This window comes from Apus apus, chromosome Z (assembly GCF_020740795.1).
Source record: "Apus apus isolate bApuApu2 chromosome Z, bApuApu2.pri.cur, whole genome shotgun sequence".
In the NCBI taxonomy this organism is placed as follows: Eukaryota; Metazoa; Chordata; class Aves; order Apodiformes; family Apodidae; genus Apus; species Apus apus.
In genome coordinates this window covers 10791883-10818030 of record NC_067312.1, presented here as the reverse complement: position 1 = coordinate 10818030, position 26148 = coordinate 10791883, and the positions used below count along the sequence as shown (strand labels likewise).

Genomic DNA, 26148 nt, shown 5'->3' with positions numbered 1-26148 from the left:
GAAATTATTACTGGGCTGGAAGAATTCTTTGACACAGTTTGTGATGAGCTCTGCCCACCTGCCATTACCCTGAGAGCTAGAGGGTGAGATCAGCATCTCTGAGAACAGCTTTAGTCTCCAAGTATTCAGAATCTTATCTGATACTCCTTTAACTTTCATTATGTTTACATTATTCATCACAGCATAGTACACGGTACTGAAATAACTAATGCTGCACTTCCAGAGTTCTGCCTGTCATCTGTAGGCTGTCAGCAACTATTGCTCTTCTTTCCCAATGCATGACTGCTCCAATTCTCAGTGTATTTTGCATTGCACAAAAGGTGCTAAGAAATTCACTCAAGCATCTCTCAATCTTGCTCTTGCTCAGCATCAAGCAAGATTGTGGGTACCGAGGTCCCCACCTCAGTCTGACACTATCACTGGGGTCTGGGATTAGGGAGATGCAGTTGACCTTCCTGCTCTTCCAGCTATGCTTGCCTTGGACACTTTTAGGAGTGAGGAATTTGCTAAGATGGTTGCAGAGCTGTGGTTCTGGCTTGCTCTCTCCTTGTAGTTCAGCATGGTTCCTCCAAATTTTGCGTTGCTGACACAATGCTGGAGAATTTCCTTGGCATTCTAGGCTGAGGTGGAGCAGTGCAATGTTCCTGAGGATTCTCCTGAGTCTAAACCCTGTTTCATGGCCATGGAGACCCTGGAATCCCTTCTGTCATATGCTCTTTTTCAGGCAGAAGGTGGCCAAGGACAGGCAGGTGAAAAAAACCATACAAAAGAACTTGGCCTCAGAGGGACTGTCCAATGGGAAAGACATGGCCTGAAAACTGGAAAACAGAAAATCCTGCACTATGGTCACTAGAAGTTCAGGGGCTCAAGACCCTCTGTTCCCCTGGGTAAGGATCAATTCCACACAATGCTTCGGATAACACTGAAATGTGGAGCTGGGCACATGGCAGCAGGGGTCTGTTGATCTGTGAAGGTGGTGGTTATGTGACTGGAAAATAACATGCAAACTTTATCACATACACAAGTGACTTCCAACTTATTAGGCTGACCTGAACAGCATGCAAAGTTTTAAAGTCTTGAAGAATAATAAAAGGAAAGATGGAAAGTGAGACAGGAGGCAATACGGGTTTGGCAAAGCCAGAGCGCACAGGATCAACTTGACCCTGGCTCTGATAAATTACTTCCCAGCTCTAACCTGTCAGAGGTGTGCATTTCTGTAGGCTGGTTCCTTTGCTTCTGAGGTGACTTGGGAGTAGGGACTGATAACGAGAAGTTGTTCTTAAAGCTAAGGAAAAGTGATGCTAGAAGGGCTGCAGATAGAGCAAGTGCAAAGAAACTATGCACAGATGCCTGGAATTGGAGAGCTCCTCTTATGAGCAGAAACCAAGCCCAGTTTAGCAGAACAAAGTTTGGTGGAGATGGCATTGTTATCCAGGCATCATGAGCTACTAAAGAGACTTCTTCATTATAAACAACACTGTGGTGCAAGATAAAGTATTTCTAGGTTGGCCATAAATCAAAGGTGGCAACTGAGAAGAAAAAGTATTAAGACAGCTGAAGTACCGAAAAAAAAATCCTCCAATGTCCACACACATGGCTTAAGAGAGGAGTTTGATGGATTACCCCTCATTCCTCAAGGAGGGCTCAGACCCACAGTGTATGTTCCACAAAGTGGACATCACCAGCCTCATTAGCTGTACTGCCCATGTTCACAGGCCTATGTCCAGAGTTTTCTCTAGAAGAGAGGAAATGAGAGTGTTAAATAAGAAAAGGAGGAAGATGACATGTCTGGAGGAAATCCCACGAGCAGCCTGACTTCCTCTGCTGCCACTATGCTGTCTCCTCCCTCCCTGCTGCTGACCAGAAACAGGGAAACTGAATCCCATGCCTCAAGTGCCAGCTGCTTTCTTAGTCTGTGCTAGTCAGTCCTCAAACACTCCTGTTCTCCCACCTGCCTTGTCTCTATCCTTCAACTTGCTCATCTCTTCCAGGAAGACTGAACTGCCCTCCCCACCTCTGCCCTTGGGTCTCTGCCTTCTCCCATCACACACCCAGAAACACAACATCTTTCCCATAAGGCCCTTTTATCCCCATCACGTTCTCACAACCACACACCATCCCTTCAAGTCCTGCTTCAAGTACCTCAACTCATTTTGACCCCCACATTGGCCACAGCTTTAGAAGGGAATTTCCCAAAGATCAGGAAGCCTGTTAAATCCAACACAGGCTTGCTTTCTTTCTCTCTATTCTTAGAAAATTATCTCACCTTCTCAAAAAAAGGGTAGAAACAAAAGTTACTGTAACAGTTCCCTAACATCTACTGAATCTCAGTAGGGTGACTTCATTCTCTCTCAGGTCTTCACTGAGTTTCCAAGCTACAGCAACCTCTTGAACTTTCCTTTTTGGGTTCCTATAAAAGGTGTCTCTGGCACCTGGAAAGTCTGGCAGTGTGCCTGCTCCCTTCTCCTCCCAGCAGCCTGCCACTATCTTCTGCCAGCAGCCTATAAGCTTTTTTGGACTACTGACTATTGGTCTTAAAATTAGGAACAAACTTCTACCTTCAGAAGGCTACCTCCTGGAAGCTGGGCCACAGTTTGAATGCTGGATGCTGTTCTGGTCCTCATATTTCTGGTCCTAAGTTATCCATATCAATGGAAAAGGTACAAAAAATGGCAAAGATTACCCAAGATTCAGGATAATGGAATAAATAATAAAAGAATTAAAATAAAAATAAATTAGAATAATAAATAAATACAGGAAATAAGGAAATAAAAAACCCCTGCAATCTCAAAAAGCAGTGACTAGGGTGGGCTATGACAGAGATGTACAGGATCTCCATTGTGCAGGTAAGGGCAGGTAGGACCAGCACTTCAGCATCTTTCTGAACAGAGGAAAGGAGGGCACCAAACTAGTTGGAGGCACGTTCGACACAAAAACAACATAGGTCTTCATGTAACAACTTGTAAATACACGTTAACTCCTTTTCAGGAACTCAAGACAGAAGGAGAGCTTAGGACTTACTAAAGAGAAATCACCGAGTCAGGAACATCACTCAAGTTAAAAATTACCAGCACCATAAAATACATCAGAAGGAAGCAACGTTAGTTTATTTTGTTCTTACACTTCTCTGGACAGCTGCCCATAACCACTCTTGTAAGCAGGATTTGCAGAAGATGGTCTCTTGGTCTCAAAAAACTCTCCTGTTCCAGGAGACCCAGCAGAAAGCCCCCAGGCAAGGACATTCAGACCATCAGCAAAACTCACCTGCCTGCCTCCAGCACCCAGCTCCTCTCTCACCTGAAGTCAGTGTCACTCCACTCCAGCAGGCAACTTACCACTCCCTGCTGCTTCTCATCTTTGCCATGGTCTTCTTGGAGCAGCCTTTTCCAACACAGGATAGCAGTTTTCACCGGCATATATATTTGTGTGTGTGTATATTTATAAAATATGTATTATATTTATTTTTTATATTGATTATTATATATGTACATGTATTTGATATCCACAGTGTATATCCTATATCCAGCTATCATTCCGAGGAGTGTTCAGAAAGAGTGAAGAGAGCCATGTGCAAAACACAGTAGTGTTTCACAGGTATAAAAAGAAGTCTGCATCTTTGTAGCTCAAGTCAAGCATTATTTTTCAGGCAGGGAAGAAAATCTGAAAGTGTCACAATGAGTGTAAACCCAAAAAATGAGGCAAGATGGGCAGTTTTAAACAAACATATTGCAAAGCAACACTCAAGGAAACAGGTTCTAAGACTAAAAAGTTCACAAATTTGGTTCACGGGAGAAGCACTAGACTGGTGTATAAGTAATATATCGGGAGCTTTGGATTCCTGGCTCTGTTAGTAACAGCCAGATCTCTTGCCCTGCCCAGGCCTCTTCCACGACTACAGACAGCACTTTCCCTCTGAATAGCTCTTCCTTGGCTCCCCCTCCATGCAGTGCTCACTGAAAGGGTGACAAGGGAGCACACTGATGGGTTAGAAACCTGTGTAGCACCTAACCCAGACCATAAGTGGGGCTTTAAAGTCATGCTTTAAATAAAACATCATGTGGGATTTGCTACCAAACTCAGTAACTTCTCCCTGATGAAGCCAGAAACAGAAACACAGCCCCAAGCTGGACTGTCAGACAAACTACTCACATTGCGGAGCATACATTACCCAAGGAAAAAATTGCATCCTGCATCACAAAAATTCAGAGACCCACATTATAATGAAATATGAGTTTCTGAGTTATTTGAGCTTGTGGCTGGAATTGGCAGCATCCCCAGAAAATGAGGATGCAGAGTAGTTAATCTGACATCAAGAAGGCTTATTCTCTCATCTCATGTCAATACCACCAACAGAGTATTAATGCTTGTATCAGACTGAAAGTTAACAATCAAGTTTGGTACATAATTATTTTTCTTCACCTGTTATCTGTAAAGTATCCTACTGCCTGCCTGAGTCATTCCATTCAGCACCTTCAGGAGTCTACCTGAGGACAAAGAAAACTGGACTTAATGGCCAGATAGGGGAGGAAAAGGAAGCATGTTATTCTCTGTGCTTTTCTGTGATGCCTCAGTGTGTTACCAGAAGCCAAGAATGTCAGGAAAAGATGTCAGAGATGGAGACCCCATGGAGAAGGAGGGAATTACCTGCTTCATACCCCTTGCTGGGCATCTACAGCACCAAAGAAGTATCTACATACCAAACACGAGTAATTAGCAATGATGCAGTAGTGATTCTGCCCCATGTGACTTAGCAAACCAAATCACAGTTACACTTCCACAGACAACTTCAGATGCTGCTAAAAGAGTTTATTAAAGACTGTACTAACAGTTCTCATAACAATGGCACGTACAATGATTCAAAATCATGACATAAGCGTGGAGTTTTGAAGAGCGTTACTACAACACACCATGGACAAGAACAAAGCAGATGTGCCGTTTCAGGAGTCTACAAGCAGGCCTATGAAATACAGGAGTTGTATCTTAGAGCTATACAAGTGTCAGAAAATAGAAAAAAAAAGTCACTCAATATGCAGTCCTTGAATTTATTGACAGTATTACAGTACTTTATGGGCAAGGACTGGCTTGTTCCAGCTGCAGTTTCCAGAGCACGAAGGCAACTGGAAATAGCAAAGAATCCCCAAAATGATAAAAAGCCTCCAACAACCATACCTCAAGTGCAATCACTACCCCAGACCCTCCTGCTTACAAGTTTTCAGTCAGAAATTCTGACCTCCCTGCAGTCATTTTGCTCAGGCCAGTGTTTCATTTTGCAAGAAAACCAAACCAGGATGCTTCTTTAAGACAGTGCAAAAATATTTTCTATGGTATCATTAATGACAATCAGGATGGATCAACTGCAGCACGGCCAGCAGTGGCTTCAAGATCAGAACTGAAGGGACCTGCTGCCCTGTGACCAGCACTCCAGACTGCGTGCTTGCAGAGGGGAGAGCTTCGTGTTTGCTCCCTCCCCAGCCAGCCACCACTTCTAGGTTCAAAGTGAGAAACTGTCTCAGCTACTCCAGGGTAACAAAATGCTACAGAAAGCCTACAAGTGTCAAATTATCCAATCCTAAGTCAAAAAACTAACAGAAGAATATTGAAGTGGAGAAAGCACATAGCATCCACAGCACTTGTAGTGGCTCTAACGTTGTTCCCTTCCTCACCGTGTCAGTCACGTTAACCAAAGTGTGAGCTGGGGAGCTCAGCAGCTGACAGCATCCCCTTGGTGATGCAGGATTCCCAGCAGCAAGTAGGGGTTTATATTACCCAAGACACACCCTCTGATTACAGCAGCTACAAGTCTGCTCCTGGGGTGTTGCCTCCGCAGCTTTTGGCTATGAGATCTTCGGCCCCTCTGCACTTGTCCCCCTGGTCTCACCCACGCTCAGGGCAGCACACCTGTGGTCATACACTCACTTGGTGGGCACCTTGGGAGCAACCTGAAACTTCTCTTTCAAGCAGACGTCGAGGAGTCTGCGTATCATGTTGTGACATTTTTGTAATCTGTGCCAGAACATCCCCTGGCAGCTCTTACAGTACACGGATTCAGTGAGAGATAACTGTGCTTTGCCAAAACCCCAAATCATTATTCTTCTCCCAATTTCCACACAGTTGTGTGTTTGTATTGTAGCATGATTATGTAGAACCTTTTCAACATCTGCCAACTTCAGAGGATAAAATCACAGTGCTGCATATCAACAAAACCCAGCATACCCAGCCTCCAATATAAAATTATTTATACACACAAAGGAGAATTTGCATCTTAAATAAGAAGAGATTGTCTCATTCTCTATAGTGTCTTACCCAGCTACTAAAAAATAAATAATTCACATCAGATTGATGGATTTGTTTCCTGTACAGCACGCGTGCGCTATCAGAGCTGACAAAGACAACATGAAAAAAACCTTTTGTAATTAATAAAAGAGAATTGTTGAACACTTGCACATATTGGCACAAGGCAGAAGAGAAAAGGAAACATTACACAGCTCAGCTTAGCTCAGGTACCCTCCTCTGCGGAGCGGGACTCCGATTTCAGTTTCACAAATTCTCTGGCAACTTCATCATTGGTTCTTTGAGAGAGAATCCTCAGGACTGTAAGTCCAGTCTCATCCATGTGAATCCTGCGCCCCAGGGGGCACCAGCAAGCACAGCTGCCTTTGTCTGCTATGTCTCTGAGCTGCATTACTGCTATCCCCAGCACCCGGTCCTCCCGAGCAAAGCAGTAATCCTTCACACAGACTTGGAGCTCGTAGGCATCAGGGCCATCTTCATTCCCCAGAATGCTGAAAAACACAGACAAAGTTTCTCAGAATGCACAAATTCCTCTGCAAAATAAAAGTGTCAGCAGCTGACCAGAGGGCTTTGAGAAGCCACAGAAAACTCCTCTCTACAAAAAACCCTGGGCAGAGAGGGAGAAATAAAATGCACATAAGCATTTCTGGCTGATTTACAGCAGGTAAAGACAACCTTGATACTTGAAAAGTAAAAACTAACCACCCTTACCAAGTTGCCTTTGTATGCACGTGTGTTAAACTGTGAAATGAGAGGAGTGGAGATGATTAAAGCTATGCTAATAGATGTTAAATGTTTCTGCTTCTGTTAAGGTTGATCAATTTCAGTAATTACTATTTTAATTAGATGAAGTCTTTGTTAAAGATTCAGAGCCTTCCATTAAAGCAAAAGCTAATAAAAAAAATCTCAAATCCTTCTGAACTTTCTAAAATGAAAAAAACCAAAAAGGTGGTCAAAATCTCTTTGTTCAGAGGAAAGCTGTCTTTCCTCACATCAAAGAAAAATTATATGGACAGTCTCTCTCCCCCAGGATGTTCACAGTCTTTTGCTGGTCATCTTTTCTTCTCTTATTCTTACTGTACATCTGGGTAAGCACTACTCTGTAGCTCCCTTTGTTAAGCTTTCCAAGAAGGAAGATGCCCTTGTAAGAATGAAAAGGCAAATAAGAAGAGATCAATACTTGCTGTTGAGAAAGACAGCAATTTTAGCAGAGCAACTTACTACCAGTTCCAAGGAAACAGGTTCAGAAAGCACGTCCCACAAGTCAAATTGGGATAAGAACTCACATTACAATTAAAAGAACTAGATATATGTAATTAACTTTTAGCCTCAACTCTACCAATAAAAGACACACAGTTCATTAAAATGATGGAGCACAGTAAAAAATGTTGATAGGACAAACAAGACATTTCAGAAGGTAGCCAAAGGACACTGCTGGTATAGAACAGACCTCAGCATCCCACCCACAGCAAAAACTCCCACAATTTAGCTTTTCCTGCCAAGGCAGCAAACATTTGGCCAAGCTACTGCTTAAAGTACTGTTTTGGGCCCTCAGCAGAAACCCTAACTGTCCTCTGCATCTGCACTTGACATGTCAGATCCCCAGGCCGTTTTTCACACTTACAAGTGAAAGGTTTCATTGTATTTGGGAGCCCAGTTGTTGCTCTTTGACTTGGTTGTGAACTTCCTCTTCTTGTCACTCTGATGGGGCCCAATCATGGTGATCTCCACGAACGGACGGAACATGCCGGATGTTTGCCACTTCAGATCATTGGCTGCCACAACTGGAAAGGAGAGTCACAACCTGGTTTACAGTAAATACTAATTTGTTCCCATGCCTCTGGACACCTCTTCGTTCTGATCTGTCTCCATTGTCTTCCAGAGGCCAAAGTCCAACTCAAAACATGTAAATATCCAGACACATATGAGCAGGACTTTTTTTGTAATGCAAAGATAAGCTCTTTTGCTTTAGTTTACATTCTGTAAAGGGAATTTAATGCTTGGGACAGCACTTAGCTTTTGTCATATGCATAGTCAATAAATTAGTCCAAAAAGACAAGCACTCACGTAGCTCTGGGTAGGCTGTCCTGACGGTTCATTGCTTAACCCTACGTCATGTGTAGGATGAGAAAACCATAGGGGCATTTGAGGGGACAGTATTAAGGTCTCTGTTGAAAAGGAAAATGAGACTGCAGGTAAGACAAAGCCCATGAGCTGTGGGTGGTTCCAGAACCCAGAGTTATTAGCTCTCTAATTCTCATATTCTCTCAGGTCACTGCAAGGAGCAGAGTGAAGCACAGGAAATAGCTCTGAAAATAATTTTTTCCATTGCACTGTAGATTTAGCTAGGAGAGGAGAGGCCTGAAGAGCTGCTCCTATAAATCTTTGGAGGAAATTAAAGTCGTTAAATATGTTGGATTCAAGCAAAGGAGACGAAGGAGGAAGAGGAAGTCTGAGATGAATCACTGCTTTGGTTATTTTCAGAGCAGCTCTTCAGGGACCAACAAAGCCTTCAGGATGGGGGAGAGGAACCTCTGAGCTCCTACTGGCTCTGTGACCTCTCCGTTTGCACTGAACAATTTCACACCATCACTCTGTCCTGCTGCACTCTGCTCTGCAGCACAGGCTAAACTGGGGCACCTGGTTAGAGCCATCATCTGTTTTTTGTTTGCTTTGTGTATCATTGCCAAAAAAACAACACGACTGTACATTGCCATGTCACTGGCCAGACTGGACAAGCTCATCTGCCACTGCTTTACATGTTCCTGATGTGAAACTGAGGAAACAGTTCTGGATTCGGATCACATGAGCTAACACAGAAATATAATGACTGGCAACTGGAGATTTGCCTTGACACAGTGACAGAGCCTAAGCAGCAACACGTGCTTTGCCATACCTTTCACTGTGACCTTGTGTTCACCAGTCCCTGGGTGGGTATAGAGGTCGATCTGTATGGACACTTCACCCACGGGATCATCCACACCAGAGCCTGTTGGAAGAGAATTGACACCCCCCAAGCACACACAGATTATTGTCATTAGCACCCACCTTTGGGTTTATGGCCTCAGCAAGACAACAGCATTTTCAACATAACCAGCTGTTCAGTCAACATCGATGTGTAACATTAAAGCAAAATTAACATCAGGCTTGCATGCCCAACACACATAAACACTAATGTTTTTTTGCTCTCCACCATAAAGATCACACCCTGTTGAGAATACTAGTAAGAATTTAAAAACAATTTGAGAGACCTAAGGCTTGACAATGGACCCTCACAGAGAGCAAAGATCTTTCAGAGATTCCTGCCATGCTATTGTGTGCACATGCAGGCATTCCAGTGGTGGGAATCAGCATTCCTGTCCCCCCAGGGAAGAAGGGAGGACAAAAAAAACCCAACAAAACAAAAAAAACACGCCAGAAAGGGAGTTTAGGGGAAGAAAAAGACAAAGATGTTAGTGATTTGCACTGAGTCATAGTGCAGTCTCACCCTCCAAGAACCTTTTTCCATGTTGTATATCAGATAGAAGTTGCCATCCTGACTGTCTGACTTGCTTTGGAGGATAATGAGAATCCCTTCACTGCTCAGCACCAAAAATGAAGAGAAAAGCACTCACAACTTGCATACTTATTTCCCTTCATCAATTAGCCATGGAGAAAACAAGATCACATGTTGTAACAGAGAGAGAAGGTCTCATGAACCTTAAAATTCATGTATCATGATGTTTTCAACTTTTTAACCTTTAATTGTAATTCTCATGCAATATGTAGAAATGACATTTTTCTGGGTAGGAAAGTCAAGACGTCATGTAAATTACAGAAAAAAGCTGCTTTGCAAAATGAAAAATAAGTCTTTGATATGATAGTGAGATTGGATTTTACTTTCTCTTTGATAACTGTCTGATCTCAGGTTGACAATTAGCAATGCTGTTGTAATTGGCATATCTACAGGGTAATTGAGTACTTACAAATAGCAGTGTTATTTTGTCAATTTTGAGGCTAAGATACATTACTTAGTGAAAAAAATGTTGCTTTTGAAGCTCAAGATAAGGAAGAATATCATTAAACAAACATTTTGGTTAGATAGACCTAACACGTCAACTTTACCAAGAACAGTCTGAAGGCATCAAAACCACTCATTTAAATCCAAGCAGTTGAGAGCCAATCTGAGCAATTACCTGGCAAAGAACTGCAGGTAGTGACAGTCACATTAATATACAAGGAAAAGTATCTGAGCAAACATAACAGAACCTAAGATTATTATCTTCGGTTAGATTCTAGTTCTTGTCCTGAGTACAATAAACAGCCTCTAGACTGTAACATTTGTGCATGATCTTGAATGTACTATTTTCTCCCCTCATAGAAGGGCAGTGTTCCTTCCTTTCTGCATATAAGCACAGAGCTTTAAAATTCTTAGGCTTAATTATTGACCTGACACATCTGATGGTGCAGGTCTGTCACTTACACTGTTGGAATTTTCCATGTGAACAGACAAGATTATCAACAGTGTATTTCAACTCCATTAGGCCACATCTGCCAAAACATCAAATGCAAAACACGAAGATCTTTATTTTACTATTCTTAGTATAATTAGTAGGTTGTAAAGGAGACAGTAATTCTTCAGATGAATGACAGCAGAATTATCTCATTACTTTTCAGGGAGACAAAATTAAGTGTGGGGTTTTTTCCTACCTTCAATTGTGTCCTTTCATACAAAAATCTTGTTCTATTAACTGAAATGTTCAGAGATAATAAAGCAGTTTGTAGATAGCCAGTGAGAGATATCTGATCATGTACAACTGTGTACATACACAATCTTGACAGAGAAGTCTCACTGGTGGTGTGATGCTGGAAGGTGAAACTGCAGAACCGAGCTCATGCAAATGTGTAAGAGGTGTATTTCACCTAAGATAACAGGACTTTGGATAGCAGAAAATAAATTGAGAGATGAAACAGCACAGGATTATTTAGGGTTCTCTGGAGCACCCTGACTTTTAGTTACCCCACTTCAAGCCAGCTGTTTCAGGTTTGGCCACAGCCTTGAGTGCATATCAGACACCACCGTGTATTTCACTAGCCCATCTCAGCAGACCATACACATGCAAGCCTATGACTTGAAACAGCAATACACAGCCCATGGTCAAGCGTAGGAGAACAAGTCTGTAGCATCTCTCAAAAAACAGCTCATTTTGGAGACAGCTTTCACATCCCATGAAAAAATCTCAGGCTTGGGGACAGGCTCTCAGGCAGGTGACAGACTTCTACACTGCAGAACCCATGGCTCTGCTTGTGGGATGCAAGCATTCAGTGGAAGTTCACTTCTACAGGGAGTTACAGGGAATGGGTCTCTGGAAAAGGTTTCTGAGCATGGGCAAGATGACTTCAAAAGCAAGGCAGTTGGCTAATGTTGTTATGGTAACAACATTAGTCTTGAACATACCCTTATCAGGAAGAACATCCTCATTAGCCGTAAACCTAATACCTTTCCCATCATGCACTGAGACATGAATTCAAAAGGCAAGAAGCAAGCAGGATAAAGAGAAAGGAGTGTGAATTACAATCCAATTAGCAGTGTCACTTAAACAAATACAAGACAAATATTCTAGCTCTTAATAGACAAAAACACCCTCTTAGATCTGCACCGAGACAGGCTCTGGAGAACATGGGCTGCCTGCGAGTAAGGGATTGTCTGGGTCAAAACAAGAACAGAATTTGTGCTGGCATAACTCAACTGCAAGCCCTGATCCAACTTTGCAGATCAAACATTTATCTGCATAGCGCTAGAGAAGCCTGCTCAGTAAGAAAGCAAGGGCAATAGATGCCTCACAAACTGCAAGATGCAACCATTGAGCAATGATAAGAGAAGCATTTACATAGTTCTGCATGCTTCCATTTCCTCCCATAAGCTTGTGGGAAGTTTGGCTTATGCAAAGGGAAACATCAGTCAGAGTTCTGGCAATCAGTCAGCTATGAGATACAATCTATGACCTCCTAACAAGTGCATCTTACCTCCTAAAACTAGAGCATAATTCCTTCTAAGCTTCTTAAAAAAAATAACACCCCAAGCCCAACACACATACTCTGTGGCAACTCTGCAAATTCCTCTGACTCTCAGGTTATGTTCAGTCCTCTTTGTGTATCTGTTAAACTCTCACTTGCAGTGGAGTTTTATGGTCAAATTATACGTTGCATGAAGCTGCAACTTCAGTGGAGCACCTTTTTCCTCCAATTTTAAACATTCCTGACATGGAGTGCAGTACAGCAGTCCTGCACACATCCTTCTATCTTGGCTCATCACGACAGTATAAATAGGATCCACATAAAAAACTAGCTTCAGTTCATGGTCTGGACATACAATGGGAAACATCTGCCATAGAAGAGTGAAGACTGAAAACACACTACGCATACAAATCCCTGGTTAAAAAGTGTTTGTATGACTCAACAGCCAAGTTCCCAGAATCTCTTGTGGATGTAGCAGTCTTTGACCTGTCTGGCCACTGGATGTCATCATTGCTCTGCTGGGACACAGATTTAGTTCAGTCCACAAAAACTAAATTCAACTTTAAATTAATGACTTCTGCTGTAGTAGCCCAATGCCAAGGCTTGTATTTAAACACCCTGAAAACTCAGAACATCAGTTTCGGTTTTGACCTAACATCTAATAGCATCTGTCCCCTCTTCCTGAGATTAGTAGTCAGACAGTGAAGGTTCCTGACTATAGACCAAATTAGTCTGCACAACAATCTGGAGATGTTTACATGAAATCAATGAAAGATAGAGATAATTAACTGTTTACCCCTTCCAAATCAATTAAACAGCACCACTAACATGCCTTCCCAGAGAGCTACCAAAGGACTTCAGTGATGCACTCCAGCAGCTTACTAATATGTTGTGGTGATTTGCAATCAGCTAGCTCCCACGTATCTTGTACTGGCTGCAGAGAAAACAGGGCTTTTGTTACTCTCCCAAGAGACCTTTTCCTATACAGGCAGTGTGTACCTCCATGATTCACCACGTGTTGCCAGTCAGCCTTAGTCAGACCTACAGGGGCTGCTGGCAGCTGGCCTGTGACACAGGCACCCACTAGTTTCTGTGTGGCATCCTCCTGAAATGGTCTCTCTCAGCACCACGTATGTTTCAGTATAACAACTTAAATACAACTTCTTTTAATCATCCACCCCCTTTAATTCATGAAATGTGACTGTTAGATGAGGATTGCACAGGGGGAAAAAAAAAAAAAGAAGTACTGCAAACACCCCAAGACTTGCATTTCAGATGGTTCTGCTCTCTCAAAATGTAGTTACTGAGTGGGAAATAACCTCCCTTCTCTCTTTCCCAGTTTCAAAAGCTCTGAACTGTCACATTTCTAGAAACGTTACTGGCAAAAACACGCTACAAACTGGCAGTACAAGTCAGGGCAATTACCAACAGAGTAGATGGCTCCATTCAACTTTGCCAAAAATACAGAAGTCTTACCCTGAGCTGTCTGAGTCTGGACAAAGGTTTTTATAAGAGTGTCTGTGGTCTGAGTGTACAGAGAGAGAGCATATCGAAGTGACTGCAGGTCTGGACTCTTCTCCAAGAAGGTTTTCTTCAGGCCATTCCCACCAGCATGGAAATATTGCTAAGAGCAAAAACAGAGAGGAAAAATACTGAGGAAGAATTGCAACCAGCAACCAACATTTACAGGCTATTGTGTGTGCAGATGGGAAAGAGCTAGAAAAATTCAGAAAACAGCTTCTGTTCTGGAAACCAGCTCTTAGACCAACTGATACCAACTGCTCACAGCTTTCCTCTTACAAAGGACTTCAATATAAATATGCTGGCTCTAAGCACGCGTCAGTCACCCAAGCCTGCTCAGGTTTACACACATGGCAGCATCACTCGGTGCAATCATCACTGTAACAGCAGCAACACATCCTGAACTGAGATACACACTGTCCAGCAACACATCCTGAACTGAGATACACACTGTCCTCCCAAGCAGTATTTGGGGATGGAGCAAGGGGATGACAGAGACAGAAATGGACTCACTTACTTTGATAGTATCCAGTGCCAGATCCAAAACAGCACACTGCTTTGGAGTGAGATTCCTAGTTTCTTCTCTCACCATATGATCCTGCAAACAACCATTATATTTGACATCAGTATGCTGTCAGAGACTAAAGGAAAAGGAGTCCCCAGTATCACTTCATTCTCTGGATACATGCTGTGTCTACATGGCCATAGCATTAATTCAGCTGTTTAAGGAACACCTAATGTAGTTGGAGTCATTTATTACAGCTTAAGTTGAAAATAAATCCACTTTCTTTCTTGCAGGCACAGAAGACAGAAATAATAAAAGGAACAGGACAGAAGTAAGAGGCAATTAAAAATCACAGCTTGTCTCTCAGAAAACTCAAATAGGAGTCTGTTTGCTACCCCTGTCATTCTAAAGCAGCCATAATAAAACTCTCAAAACACCAGCTAAAAAATGGAATTCTGAGAATCAGATATTGGGCAACATTGTTAGACACTGGTTGTGGAATTTTTTTTCAGTTCTTCCATCTACAAAGGTCAGTCACTCATCATGTTGCTGGTATGGAGAAAGAACCAAATAAACTAGCAACATAGTTTAGAAAATACCTTTGCTAAAAGAGTAAGTTGTTCCCATTAAGAGCATTTCTAATAGCAAAGAGCCAGGAAACCCTTGGGAAGAGATTCCTTTTACTGCAGTGGAGCACATCTCCATTAGACTCCTGCCTGACTACAAGGATGTGTCATCCTTTGGTATTAAACTAAGCTCTTCCTCCCTGATGCTAAGTCTAGGTCTTATGGAACACCAGCATATTTCAGTAACTGAAAGCTTTGCACAAACACAAATTCTAACTGAGCTGCTGGAAGATCAGGCCAGCTGGCTGCAGCCTGGGTGCTGAAGCATTAATGGAGAAGATGCAGCCAAATCAAGTGAAGGCTACTTATCTCCAGCTTAAATGTGTCATAGCCTCTGACAAGAGATGCTTTGCAGGAGACACATCTAAACTGCCTTCAAATAAAGCATGCTTGGTGTGTGACAACATGCATTTCACCCTTGTAAAGCCTGCTGGTGATCTTGCAGCCTGGTGACTTCAAATAGTCTGGTGCTGTTCCCACTCATTATACACCACAATCCATCTCCTGCCTGATGGAGACAGGGCTCACAGCACTCAGGTGCAGTGCCAGGCATTGCCACACTTCTCAACAATGTCCAGAGGAGGCCACCAAGATGATCAAAGGGCTGGAGCAGCTCTGCTATGAAGACAGGCTGAGAGTTTTGAAGCTGTTCAGCCTGGAGAAGAGAAGCCTCTGGGGAGACCTTATAGCACCTTCCAGTAGCTGAAGGCGCTACAGGAAAGTTGGGGAGGGGCTTTTCACCAGACAGGGCAGAGACAGGACAAGGGCTAATGGTTTTAAACTGAAAGAGGGGAAATTTTGGTTAGAAAACAGGAAGAAGTTCTTCACCATGAGGGTAGTAAGGGGCTGGAACAGGTTGCCCAGGGAGGCTGTGGATGCCCCCTCCCTGGAGATGTTTAAGGCCAGGTTGGATGAGGCTTGTGCAGCCTGGTCTAGTGTGAGGTGTCCCTGCTCATGGCAGGGAGATTGGAACCTGATGATCTTTAAGCCCCTTCCAACCTTCACCATTCTGTGATTCTATGATTCTATAATTCTATGATATAGCTAGCACATCTGCACAGTGCTGCACTAAATAGCACAGAACCTGCCTCTCCAGTCAGCAGCACCTCAGACAAGTTTGCACCATCCTTTCTTGAGTTCCTTCTTGAGACATGCCTGAACTCCTGGTCTGCAAAGCTGTGTGCAGTACTCTGTAAGCTGCAAAGTATCTTCTGCTGTGACAAGCTGTCCTTAGGGGACTAACAGCTCTCCTTTATCTTCATGAGCAATTGAATGAGTAATGCAATTGAAGATGAAGTGGCTTTGCACCTCAGTACACAGTGTAAAACAATCTTTTTTTTCTTTTCCTGGCGGTCAGAGTAAGTGCACAATCAGCCAGAGAAGTAGGCCATGCTAATGGGAGTGGGCAATTTAGTCAAGGTAGCTGTGTCCCCAAGGCAGAGTGACTTTCATGTCTGTTGAAATTACTTTCTAAGTCTGTCTGCCAGATTCCCCATACTGTGACAGAAACCATGTGGTCAGGATTTTTCTCTTAGACACCTAATAAGCTCCTTTAGCCCCACGCTGAGCAGTCACCCCACTGGTGCCCATACAGTCACTGCACAGCAACATCATGTCACTGCTTTCTAAGAGACCTTCCCAGTGCTTTTTACTTCAACACATTATGTAAAAATAACCGAGTGACTGGACTGGTAATGCTTGCACCTACACACAAGAGGAGCCCACAACTGTCATTCCCCTGCTTACCTGCCCTCTGCAAATCCCACACTTTTCCTATATAAAGGACTGCACAGAGTGCTCCCTTGCACTTCCCAGATTGCTAGCCACGAACAAGCCACAAATATTTATACCAAATAATTACAAAACTTACAGCAGAAGAAATAATAATAAAAATGTAGTATTTTCCTGGTCTCTCATACTCATCCTTGTGTTGTCCACAGGAATCTCTGTGGACAGACCTTGGCTGGCTACCCTGGGGCTGCATAAAGGGAGGAGAGGCTGCTGTTCCCTGCTCCATCTGCTGGCTATTAAGCAAAGGAGTTTGATAATAAATGGAAGACAGATACGTGGCAACAAGGTGCCAGTTTCATGGTTGGTTTTCTGAGCATTTTAAAACACACTGTGAAATCAATTTGTCATCAGGATGAGAGCCTGTGTTTGTCAGGTCTGTCAGTCTCCATTTGCAGCTGAGTTATCTGATTCACTAGGGCTCTGTTCCCTCTGTTCTGTGTAAGACCAATAAAGCTGAAAATCCATCCCATAATTTCCCCAGGCTTTTAGTGGAACAGCAAAATTCAAAGGCAAGAGGCTCTGAGCAGCCATTTACTGAAGTCTTCCCTGTGAGCTTTTTTGTGCCCAAAAAAACAGAAGGACAAAAGAAAAAAGTATATCCACAATGCTTACACAGACCCAAACAATTCACATTCTTGCAGCACCTTTACTCTTCTGAACATTTTTGGATGCAGTGTTGGTGAACACCATCTGTTTGAAGCAAAGGTCTCCAGAATTCAGGTGGTCGAGTGCTTTCACACTTGTGTACAGCTCTCTGGCCACACGTGAAACCCCATGCTGCTGTAGTCCTGTATGTGGACGTGCAAATAAAGGCTTGAACTCACACCTGGGCTTGCCTGGTTTGTGTGATGACATGCATTTCTAAAACTGCAGTCCAGAGTTAGCAAATTTAAGCTCTGACAGTAACTGAACAGAAGACAGGCTGCTGCTGCGGGATGGCTTCACCTGATCAAGGTGAATGGAAATGGGTGAAGCTTCCAAGTCATTCCTGGTGAAAGACACCTTGTATATGGTTAAGACATTTCAGTAAAGAGAAAATACAGAAGAAATAAAAGATAACAGTGAATATCACTTATCGCCTGAAAATGCAGGCGGCCACAGGAACTTGCGACTGCAACAGAAACTCTTCCCTGTCACTGGGGAGCAGAAATGGAGCAAATTCAGAGCTCTCCCCTTTTGACACCAGGAGTGCAAGAAGAAGGCAAGGAGGGCTTCTCTTTCTCCAGGTGCTGGCTACTTGCTGCTGTTTTTGACAGCAGAAAGTGATACTCACAGGGTAAAGGAGTCACATTTGGAGGCTGTAATCCAGCTCCCACTCTCCCAGGCTGGCTACAAAGCTCCTCTCTCCCTGTTTCTCACATGGAAACAATAAGGAGCATTGTAAGTGCAGCAAACAGTGGAGGCTGTGCAATCCTCAGAAACCACCACATCACCAGGGAGGACAGCCTGGCTGTGGGAGTGCACAGGGCTGTCCACCAGCACAAGTGACAGCTGCTCCCTTGTGGAGCCACGCTTGAAGGTTTATGTTATGTCACTGCTAACTGCTATGTGACAGCCTCAAACTGCAGCTGGAGAAAAGCGTGTGCATCCAATGACACATCTGCATGTCCAAACCACTTCCTAGGATTGCTAAGAAGCACTACCTTAAATTGTGTCCTGTCCTGGCTTGTGAATGTGTGTATGTAAAATGTGTCTGCTGGGCAAGGGAAACAGACAGTCACATAAAGGCAAAACAAAAACAAAACCAAAAACTATGGGAAAAGACAAATGGGATTTGAAATTGTAGCAGACACTTAAGAGAATGCCCTTTGCTGTGGGAACACTTCCCTGACCATGCTCTGATACTTCAGCTCCATCTTCCTTGCAGCACAATTTGTGCCCTGGGAGGCTTCAGACTGGGACAACCCCCAATTTGTAGCACAGGTCAGGCCACAACATAGTGGCAATTTGAATGTTGCAAGGCGTCACTATTTTCATACCGTTCCCATCGTGACCAGTGAATTAATGCTTGATTGGCTTCTGATGAGGTGTCGTGCACTTAGTAATGCTCATGTCATGCACTGTCAAAACACATCAACATAGCCTCCACGCAAAATGCCAGCCTGTCTGTAAAGAGAGCCCACGCAGAAAGAATTTACAGACACAGGCTCTCTTCCATATGCAGCAGTTACTCTTGTAACAGCTCATAAAATTAATCAATAGCCAGCACAGGCGTCTTTGCTACCAATATTTCCTTACCAGGATCACATAAGGGACTCTCTTTTATACATGGGAATACAGAGGAACTGGCCAGATATTGAGATCTCTATTTTTTTCATTGTGACTTGATAAAGCAAACTGATCACTGTATCTACAGGAGAGAAAGTATTTTGATGATTCAACTCACAACAAATTTAACAGCTATTTTAAACACAATACTTACATCAGCAGAATGCATTTAAAAGCACATTTAATGCATTTTAAAGCCTTTCTTTACAACTGCATTAAGCAACGAACCACTGGAAGCACAAGACATGCTATGCATTACTACACTTCCAAGCCTACACACACAAACATTAACAGAAGCCATGCAGAACAATACCTTCAACTTTGACAAGTGTCCCAGTTCCTTTGCAGCACTGAAAATCAACTGTGCGCCCTAAGATTGCAAGAAGTTAGAAAACAAAGGAGAGGGGGAATAAAGATTATAAACAAGCTTTGCATGTTTTTACTTCGAGCCAGCCAAGTCAGTTCACAGCTAGAACTTAAGATAACCAGCCCCAGTCCAGTCTCAGCACCTTGATCCCATGCCAGTGTACTGCCTAGTATAAAACCTGGCATTTCTGTGGATACAACATCAAGAGCTATTTCAGAGAACAAGCTACTGCTAACTGGCCCCTTCTTGCTTACAGCAGCCACCCATTTAAACAGGATGCATCTTCAAATGGATTGTACAGCCTGGGGGTGATGGCAGTGCAGTGGCTCCATCCCCAGGTTCTCCTTTAGATTTGAAATCTAAATACACATGAAGACAGTCAAAGACCCGCCAAAGCAAAAGATCACTCAATTGATGACAAACTCTCTATAGAAGTAGGGCCCTATCAGCAGGGTGGGGTTAAGCACACATCAGACCAGAAACAAAACTGGATCTGAGCAGGTTTTGGTGAGAGATTGGCAAAGCCCATTGAATAATACAGCATTACCTTTCCACGTCAGAAGCTTTGCCAATGGCTTTTTTTCCCCCACTATGGCTTATTGATGGTGTGTCACCAATGAAGGAACAAAAAAAGAAACAAATCCCAATTATGGGAAATCTTGCTTCAAGTCACTTAGACTCTACTATGGTGGATTTTTACATACTTTCTCTGCAATGGTTATAAAAAAGATATTTTTCCTTTTGCCCACCACACCATTTCTCTGTTGTGTAATATTCCTTTTGCCTGGAGAGTTAAGCCCAAAGTTTAAGGAAAAAGACAAAACCAAACAACACCATTTTCCAGCCTCTCCTCCCAGAGATGCTTTATGGGGTGTGCTGGAAGTTTAATTACCTGAATTTTGAAAAATTGAAGTGAGCAGTCTCAAAACACACCAACATTAGCATTTCTTGATCCAGTGTTTTCAACCTTCACTGGATACTTTTTTTTTTTTTTAATATAAATTTGAACAGCATTAACTACCTTAGCCTGCCACAGGCTTCTAAGGAGAGCAGGTTGGTAACACTGAGCAATACCCAGTGACTTGATATGCGTCAAGGAACAAAGCTGCTCAGGTAACTACTCCTCTTGCCCACTAAGAAAACCCTCATCAATGAGTGCCAATCTCTGTCAGTATGTCTTGCAAGGATATTGTATTTTATTATTCCATTGAGTTTTTCATCAATGCTGGTAACATTTAATGAAAATCTGGACAGCTCATTCCTCTGCCAAATGACATTCTTGTAAACAAGATGCTACATCTCCTTAAAAAAACTTATTTATGGAAAACAAATTACAAAGCACTAGGGATAGCACTTATTCCAGGTGCATCTCTAGGGAATGGAAACAACTAAACTTAAATATCAGGTGGTTATGAAAAAAGCTGCCCACAATGGAATTGATTAAACCATCAAGGAGGGAAGATGAAGAAGAATTAAGTCCTTATTATGAACTGCTTCTGTCTAGTTCTACAGCATATGTAGCTGGAAAGGGGTTAGACCTCAGTGCTGGTTTTCCTGGCTCTTCCCATGAAATTAGTTTTACCTTCCTAAACTTTTTCAAAACAAGAAAGACACCTGTAGTCTACAACATCAATTTAAATTCCTTGTTAATGGTCTGACTGCTTTTTCCCCTCAGTGAAAACATTCAGAAAAGGATCACCAGGTGACTCAAGCCTAATTGCTAGAAGCCAACAGAACTGCATGGATTTCTATTCCAAGAGGCTCAAATTCTCACAGATTAACTGTCCTACTGCTCAATTGACAAAGTTAGGATCCAAAAGCCTAGAGGAAGTTTTTGAATTTCAGTTGTTTTTTGTAAGATGTATTACTACTCAGGCTTATTTTTCTGAGACATACCAATTCAAGGAAGTTTCACCTGGTATTGTACATTCCTTTCCTAGACGTTTTACTTCCTACATTCAACAACAAGAACTGATAATTTATTAGCAGCATTTAAGTTCATTTAAAAAAACTTCCTCATCAGGCACTGTTTAGTACCATTCCCTAAAAAGGAAGACTTTTTTAGCTGCTGTATTGTATGAAATATTGAGAAAATAAGCTTGAAAGCGGGGATGAAAAAGGAAACAGTTACCCATTGGCAGAGATCTGGGCATATGTGCAGTTCAGAGATCATCATTTCATTCAAGGCTAAGAAAGCTTTTTCTTCTCATCAGAGAGGCAGCCTTGGACTTTTTCACTCCTAGCTAGCACAAGGGAGAGGACTCATTTAAACTAACATAAGCTATGAAAGATTTCAGAAAACGTCTTAAAGCCATACTCTTCTCCACCACAGCACAGCTCTGGAGCTTGCAGACAATTTGGAAATCACTTGTAAAATCTCTCCCCACCTTAAAGAAAATTTTGTTCTTATCCTGCACTACATACTCATTTAGTGAAGAGAAGTCTGATGAGTAGAAAAAAGCACAGCAGGAGCAAGAACAAATGGAGTCTCACATGAATGGCTGCATCTTACCATGTGATATAAAGGAGAGACTCCAGAGGAATAATTTGTGTGCAAATTACACAGCTCTTCATGGACCTGACTAGCTGCTGCTTACGACATAGTTTTGTCCTAAGCAGTGAAGGAGAAAGAAATCCACAACTAATCCATTAATATCCCCAAGCATTGTGCACTGAACCCCCAAATAAGGATTCCCAGAGAGCTGTGTTTGCATATCCATTCATCCAAGACAGAGAGTGTTTAATTAAATGCTGATCTTTACTTAAAACTGGTGAGGTGTGAACTGCTTGTTGAGTTACCAGAGATCATGTCACTATGAATCTCACAACCTACCAGCAGTGAATGCTTAGAAAGGTAGAAGCCAGTCATCTGATAATCATCTGGCAACATCTGAAAGGCACTGGCAGCTCAGACCATCAGAGTGGGGGGCAGTAAGGCTGCCCCAATCCCCACTGCATCCTTCACAGGCAGGAGCTGACTGCTTTCTCACCTGAGCCCCGCCCTACACAAAACTTTCCAGAAGTGGCAGCAAAAGGAAAAATAGAGGTCAGATTTTCTTCCCTGTGTAATACAGGTTGAGCTAATTTAAGTGGAAAAGATCAGTAACAGGCATTAAAGCACTGTGCAGTGGCAGGGTGACTGTGCAATTGACAAGTGAGACGCCCTTTTACTTGAGTATGCTTTTCACAACCACCATCAAAAACACTTCTGCACCTCTGGCAGTTTTGCAGAAAGGAGAGAAAACATTCCGCAAATGGGACTCCTTTCTGCCATGAATATCTGGTTCTTCTAACATGAAGAGACAGCACTAGGGCTTTCTATTGCTGAAGGCAGGGAGGACAGAGAGTTACAGTACCTGGCGCTCCTTCTGACACTGATGCTCTTTCTCTTAAGAGAAAGCAAAATTAGATGAGGGGTGAGTGGCAGTGAAGCAGAACACCAAGAGAAAGTACTGCTTCTGCCCACACCACCAACCCTGAGTTTTGCCTTGCCTTGCCCTGCCAGCCTTCACAACTAGGATGGTGAAAACCTGGTGGTGACAGAATAAATTGCTACGTCCCAGGGCACAGTGAAAGGAGCTCTTTGCCTCTGTAGCCCATCTAGCCTCACCACAGATTTCTTGCTCAAAGACTGCAGCCAAGGCCATTTTAATCATTGCATTGTTCACAACTGCCTTTCTGAAAGAGTAACTCTTTTCCAGTTTGGACTAGTTCAGCATCCTCACTATGTTACAATTGATCAGATGGCTAAAAATCCAGCTACAAACATTTTGAATTACCTCAGAAAGCTGAGGATGTGCTTCATTACTCAAAAAGAGCTTATCAATTTGAAACTGAAGCGATGGCAACAAGAAACTCCTTGCAAAAAAAATTCAAAGTGGCTTATTGCAACACCCCTTAGGTTGGAAGAATTGCCTGATCACAGTTAGTGCCTTCTTCATGACACAAGCACTGAATCATTCTCCTGCTTTGCCTTTAAAATTCAAAACTAGCAAGTATAAAGCCCAAGCAGCCCCTCCCTGATTCCCCCCAAGGCCCTTGATCTCACTGCTTCCATTCTAAAACAGTCATGTTAATCCTGCTCTTACATTATGATTTCAGCACCTGTCCCCAAAGACTCTTTTTCTAAAGCAATTCAACAAAGAGAAAGAAAATTCATCCTCTTAAATTTAGATGGATTTCTTCTCCTTTATAAATTAAAAAGGCAAGCAGAAATGATTACTCCAAATTCAAGCTCAGAGAAAGCAGTCTTTAGCAAATTCATACCTTTTGCTAATTTTATGCTTAGTAGGTATGAGAGCACACTGCATCTCAGAAGTTTTGTTTAAAGTTTTCATCATCAAGGCCAGAGGTAAAGTCTTCATTCACAGAGCAAGAAACATGGTGTAAAATGCAGAACTTCTCTGGACACTGCATCCCAAGAAATCTACTCTAAATATGTAAGCATCTGCTGAATAATGAAAAACACTACTGTTCTACCCACTACTGGGAAAAAAAAACAACAAACCAACAATTGGCATAGACTAGCTACAGACCACAAGTTTACTCCAACACAAAGATGGAAAGAAGTTCTGGATCATCTCCAGAAAATGAGGTTATAGCCCAAACTTCAGACTGCCTCCAACTGAGTGTCATCCCCCAGTGCAGCTGGGCATGTGTGACTGACATTTAATCCGTTTCCGTGGTTTCTCAAAATTGGGAAAGAGATTAATCTTCCATTGTTAAAAACATCACTACATTCATGACACACATTCATCAAGCACATCCACACAGCTGAACAATTATATAAAAGATTGCCTTTGAAGGCAAACTATCTGGACATGCTTCCAACTCCCAAAACTAGAGGCACAGGAATCATGCCAGCCCATACTGATGTTAAAGCCTTCTGGGTGGTAAAATGGAGGGAGGGTGGTGTCATTAAAAAGCGTATCTAAATTAACCACATCTATACAGAGAGACATCTGACTAACAGATGACAATAATGAAACAAAAGTGTTTACAGGTGTTGATTTAATACCATGAAGACAACACTAACTGCCTGGTAATTCCTTATACACAGCTTTCTTTAAAGGGCTGCAAATCCCTAATCAGTGCAATCTGATACATTTCACGGCAACTGCTTCTGGATTGTCAATTTTGAATTGTTTTTCATCTAGAGTGTGCTTTGTACCTTGGAAGTCTACTATAAATAGAGCTGCTCTCTTACTTTACTAGGTTACAGACATATTTTTCCATCCTCAAGCAGGCTACACGCAGACAAATTTACCTGGACAGATGACTCATTAGGTCAAGGAGAAGAGTTACATAGGAAATGGCAACACTTTCTGCTATGAGTAAGGAAGGAGAAAATGCTTTACCGTATGGTCTGTAAGAGGAGGCAGCACAATCAGCTTCTCCATGGTGTTCATTACCACCCTCCAGAGCTCTTTCAGCACCCGTTTCAATACTGTCTTTTCACACACAGTCGCAAACAGTGTCAGGCTGCAAGGAAAGAGCAAGAACTGAGTAAGATCAAAGTATGTAATTCTCAAGGAAAAAGAGTCTGTGCACGGAAGAATCAGAGCTCCATCCAAAGCAGTGTGTCATAATTGTTTTATGGGTAAAAATCTTCCCTTTTCATAAAGTACTGCCTGTCTTCCCCCTTTGACTTCTAGCAGTAAAGATGTTTGGTCAAAATGGATTCTCAGCACTTCTGATCCCAATCATTTCTATTTATTGACCTGGGGATTACAGAAGGTATCACTAAGTTACGGTGGTTGGGGATAGTCCAAATAAAAGCAGGTGCCATTGAACTGTTCCCTTTAAGAAAATGGTTCCTGATGTATTTGGTTTATACAGGGAAAAAAACTCTCCACAAATACAGAATAACAGGTTTTAATCTTTAAGGATTTGTTATAATGATTTTTGTTGAATACTGAAATTGATACTTTCCAGACTGCTGTGTAGAAGTTTCTGCACAGCTTCTGATAGCTGCTTAAGTCTCTAAATCTTCCACCTCTATAAACACCTTGAAGCATTTCTCAGACTCCTTTGTATTTTGTTACAATTGCACTCACCACCAATCACCTGTCATATGTTCATTCTCTTTTATATATAGAAATTCCATTTTATCTCTCTGTTTATTCCTCCTTTATTGTTGTACAGGCTACCAAAAAGACCAAGAAGTGTTAGATTCTTCTTCAAATTGATTGTTGGACTTTGGCATTTACTGATCATACTGAGAGAGCTACAAAATGAGAACTCTGCAGCCAAGTAGCAGTGCACAGGCAATACCTGACTCTTCTACATTGTGCAACATGTTCTCCCAGATTTCCCTTCTTCCCAAAGCTCGTTAGACAGTAATTGAACAAAACTGAACAGGGACAAGACCAATCTGGGTAGGATGCAGGAAGCATTAAAAAAGACTCTCCTTCTGTAAAGGAGGAAAGAAAATAATCCAGGCTCAGATTACGATAATCAAAATTACTTGCTCCACAGGTGGACAAGCCTGTAGTGTATCAAGTTCCCAGTGATACAAAGAAGGTGGTTTCTCAGGACTTGTGAAGGTGTGCATGGAAAACATTCAAATGAGAGGGCTGCCAGATGCAACAACTGCTGCAGAGAGTCACTTATTGCCTGGTGACCCCAAAGAGAGATGGGACAAGCAATAAAAGGAGCAACACTAGAAACTATATTTTAAACTTCTGAAGCATCACCTCTCTTGCAGCATTTATTATGAAAATTGCCAGCCATCTCTTTCAAAATAAGGAACTGCTGTGCATCAGCAAGAAGTTTAACTTCTA

The 26148-nt window shown here is 42.4% G+C and overlaps 1 protein-coding gene across 1 annotated transcript in view; it reads right to left on the bottom strand.

Annotated features, from left to right (window-relative positions):
• Positions 1-4791: 4791 nt before the first annotated feature.
• UNC13B (unc-13 homolog B) overlaps positions 4792-26148 on the bottom strand; it is a 219650-nt gene continuing 198293 nt past the window's right edge. Inside the window, exons 33-40 of the mRNA XM_051642006.1 lie at positions 24724-24847; positions 19313-19369; positions 14327-14407; positions 13765-13912; positions 11729-11785; positions 9188-9280; positions 7916-8075; positions 4792-6782 (exon numbers count right to left, since the gene is read on the bottom strand). Of these exons, the coding sequence (XP_051497966.1) occupies positions 6497-6782; positions 7916-8075; positions 9188-9280; positions 11729-11785; positions 13765-13912; positions 14327-14407; positions 19313-19369; positions 24724-24847 (1006 nt within the window). The 3' untranslated portion in view covers positions 4792-6496. The remainder of the gene's footprint in view (positions 6783-7915; positions 8076-9187; positions 9281-11728; positions 11786-13764; positions 13913-14326; positions 14408-19312; positions 19370-24723; positions 24848-26148) is intronic.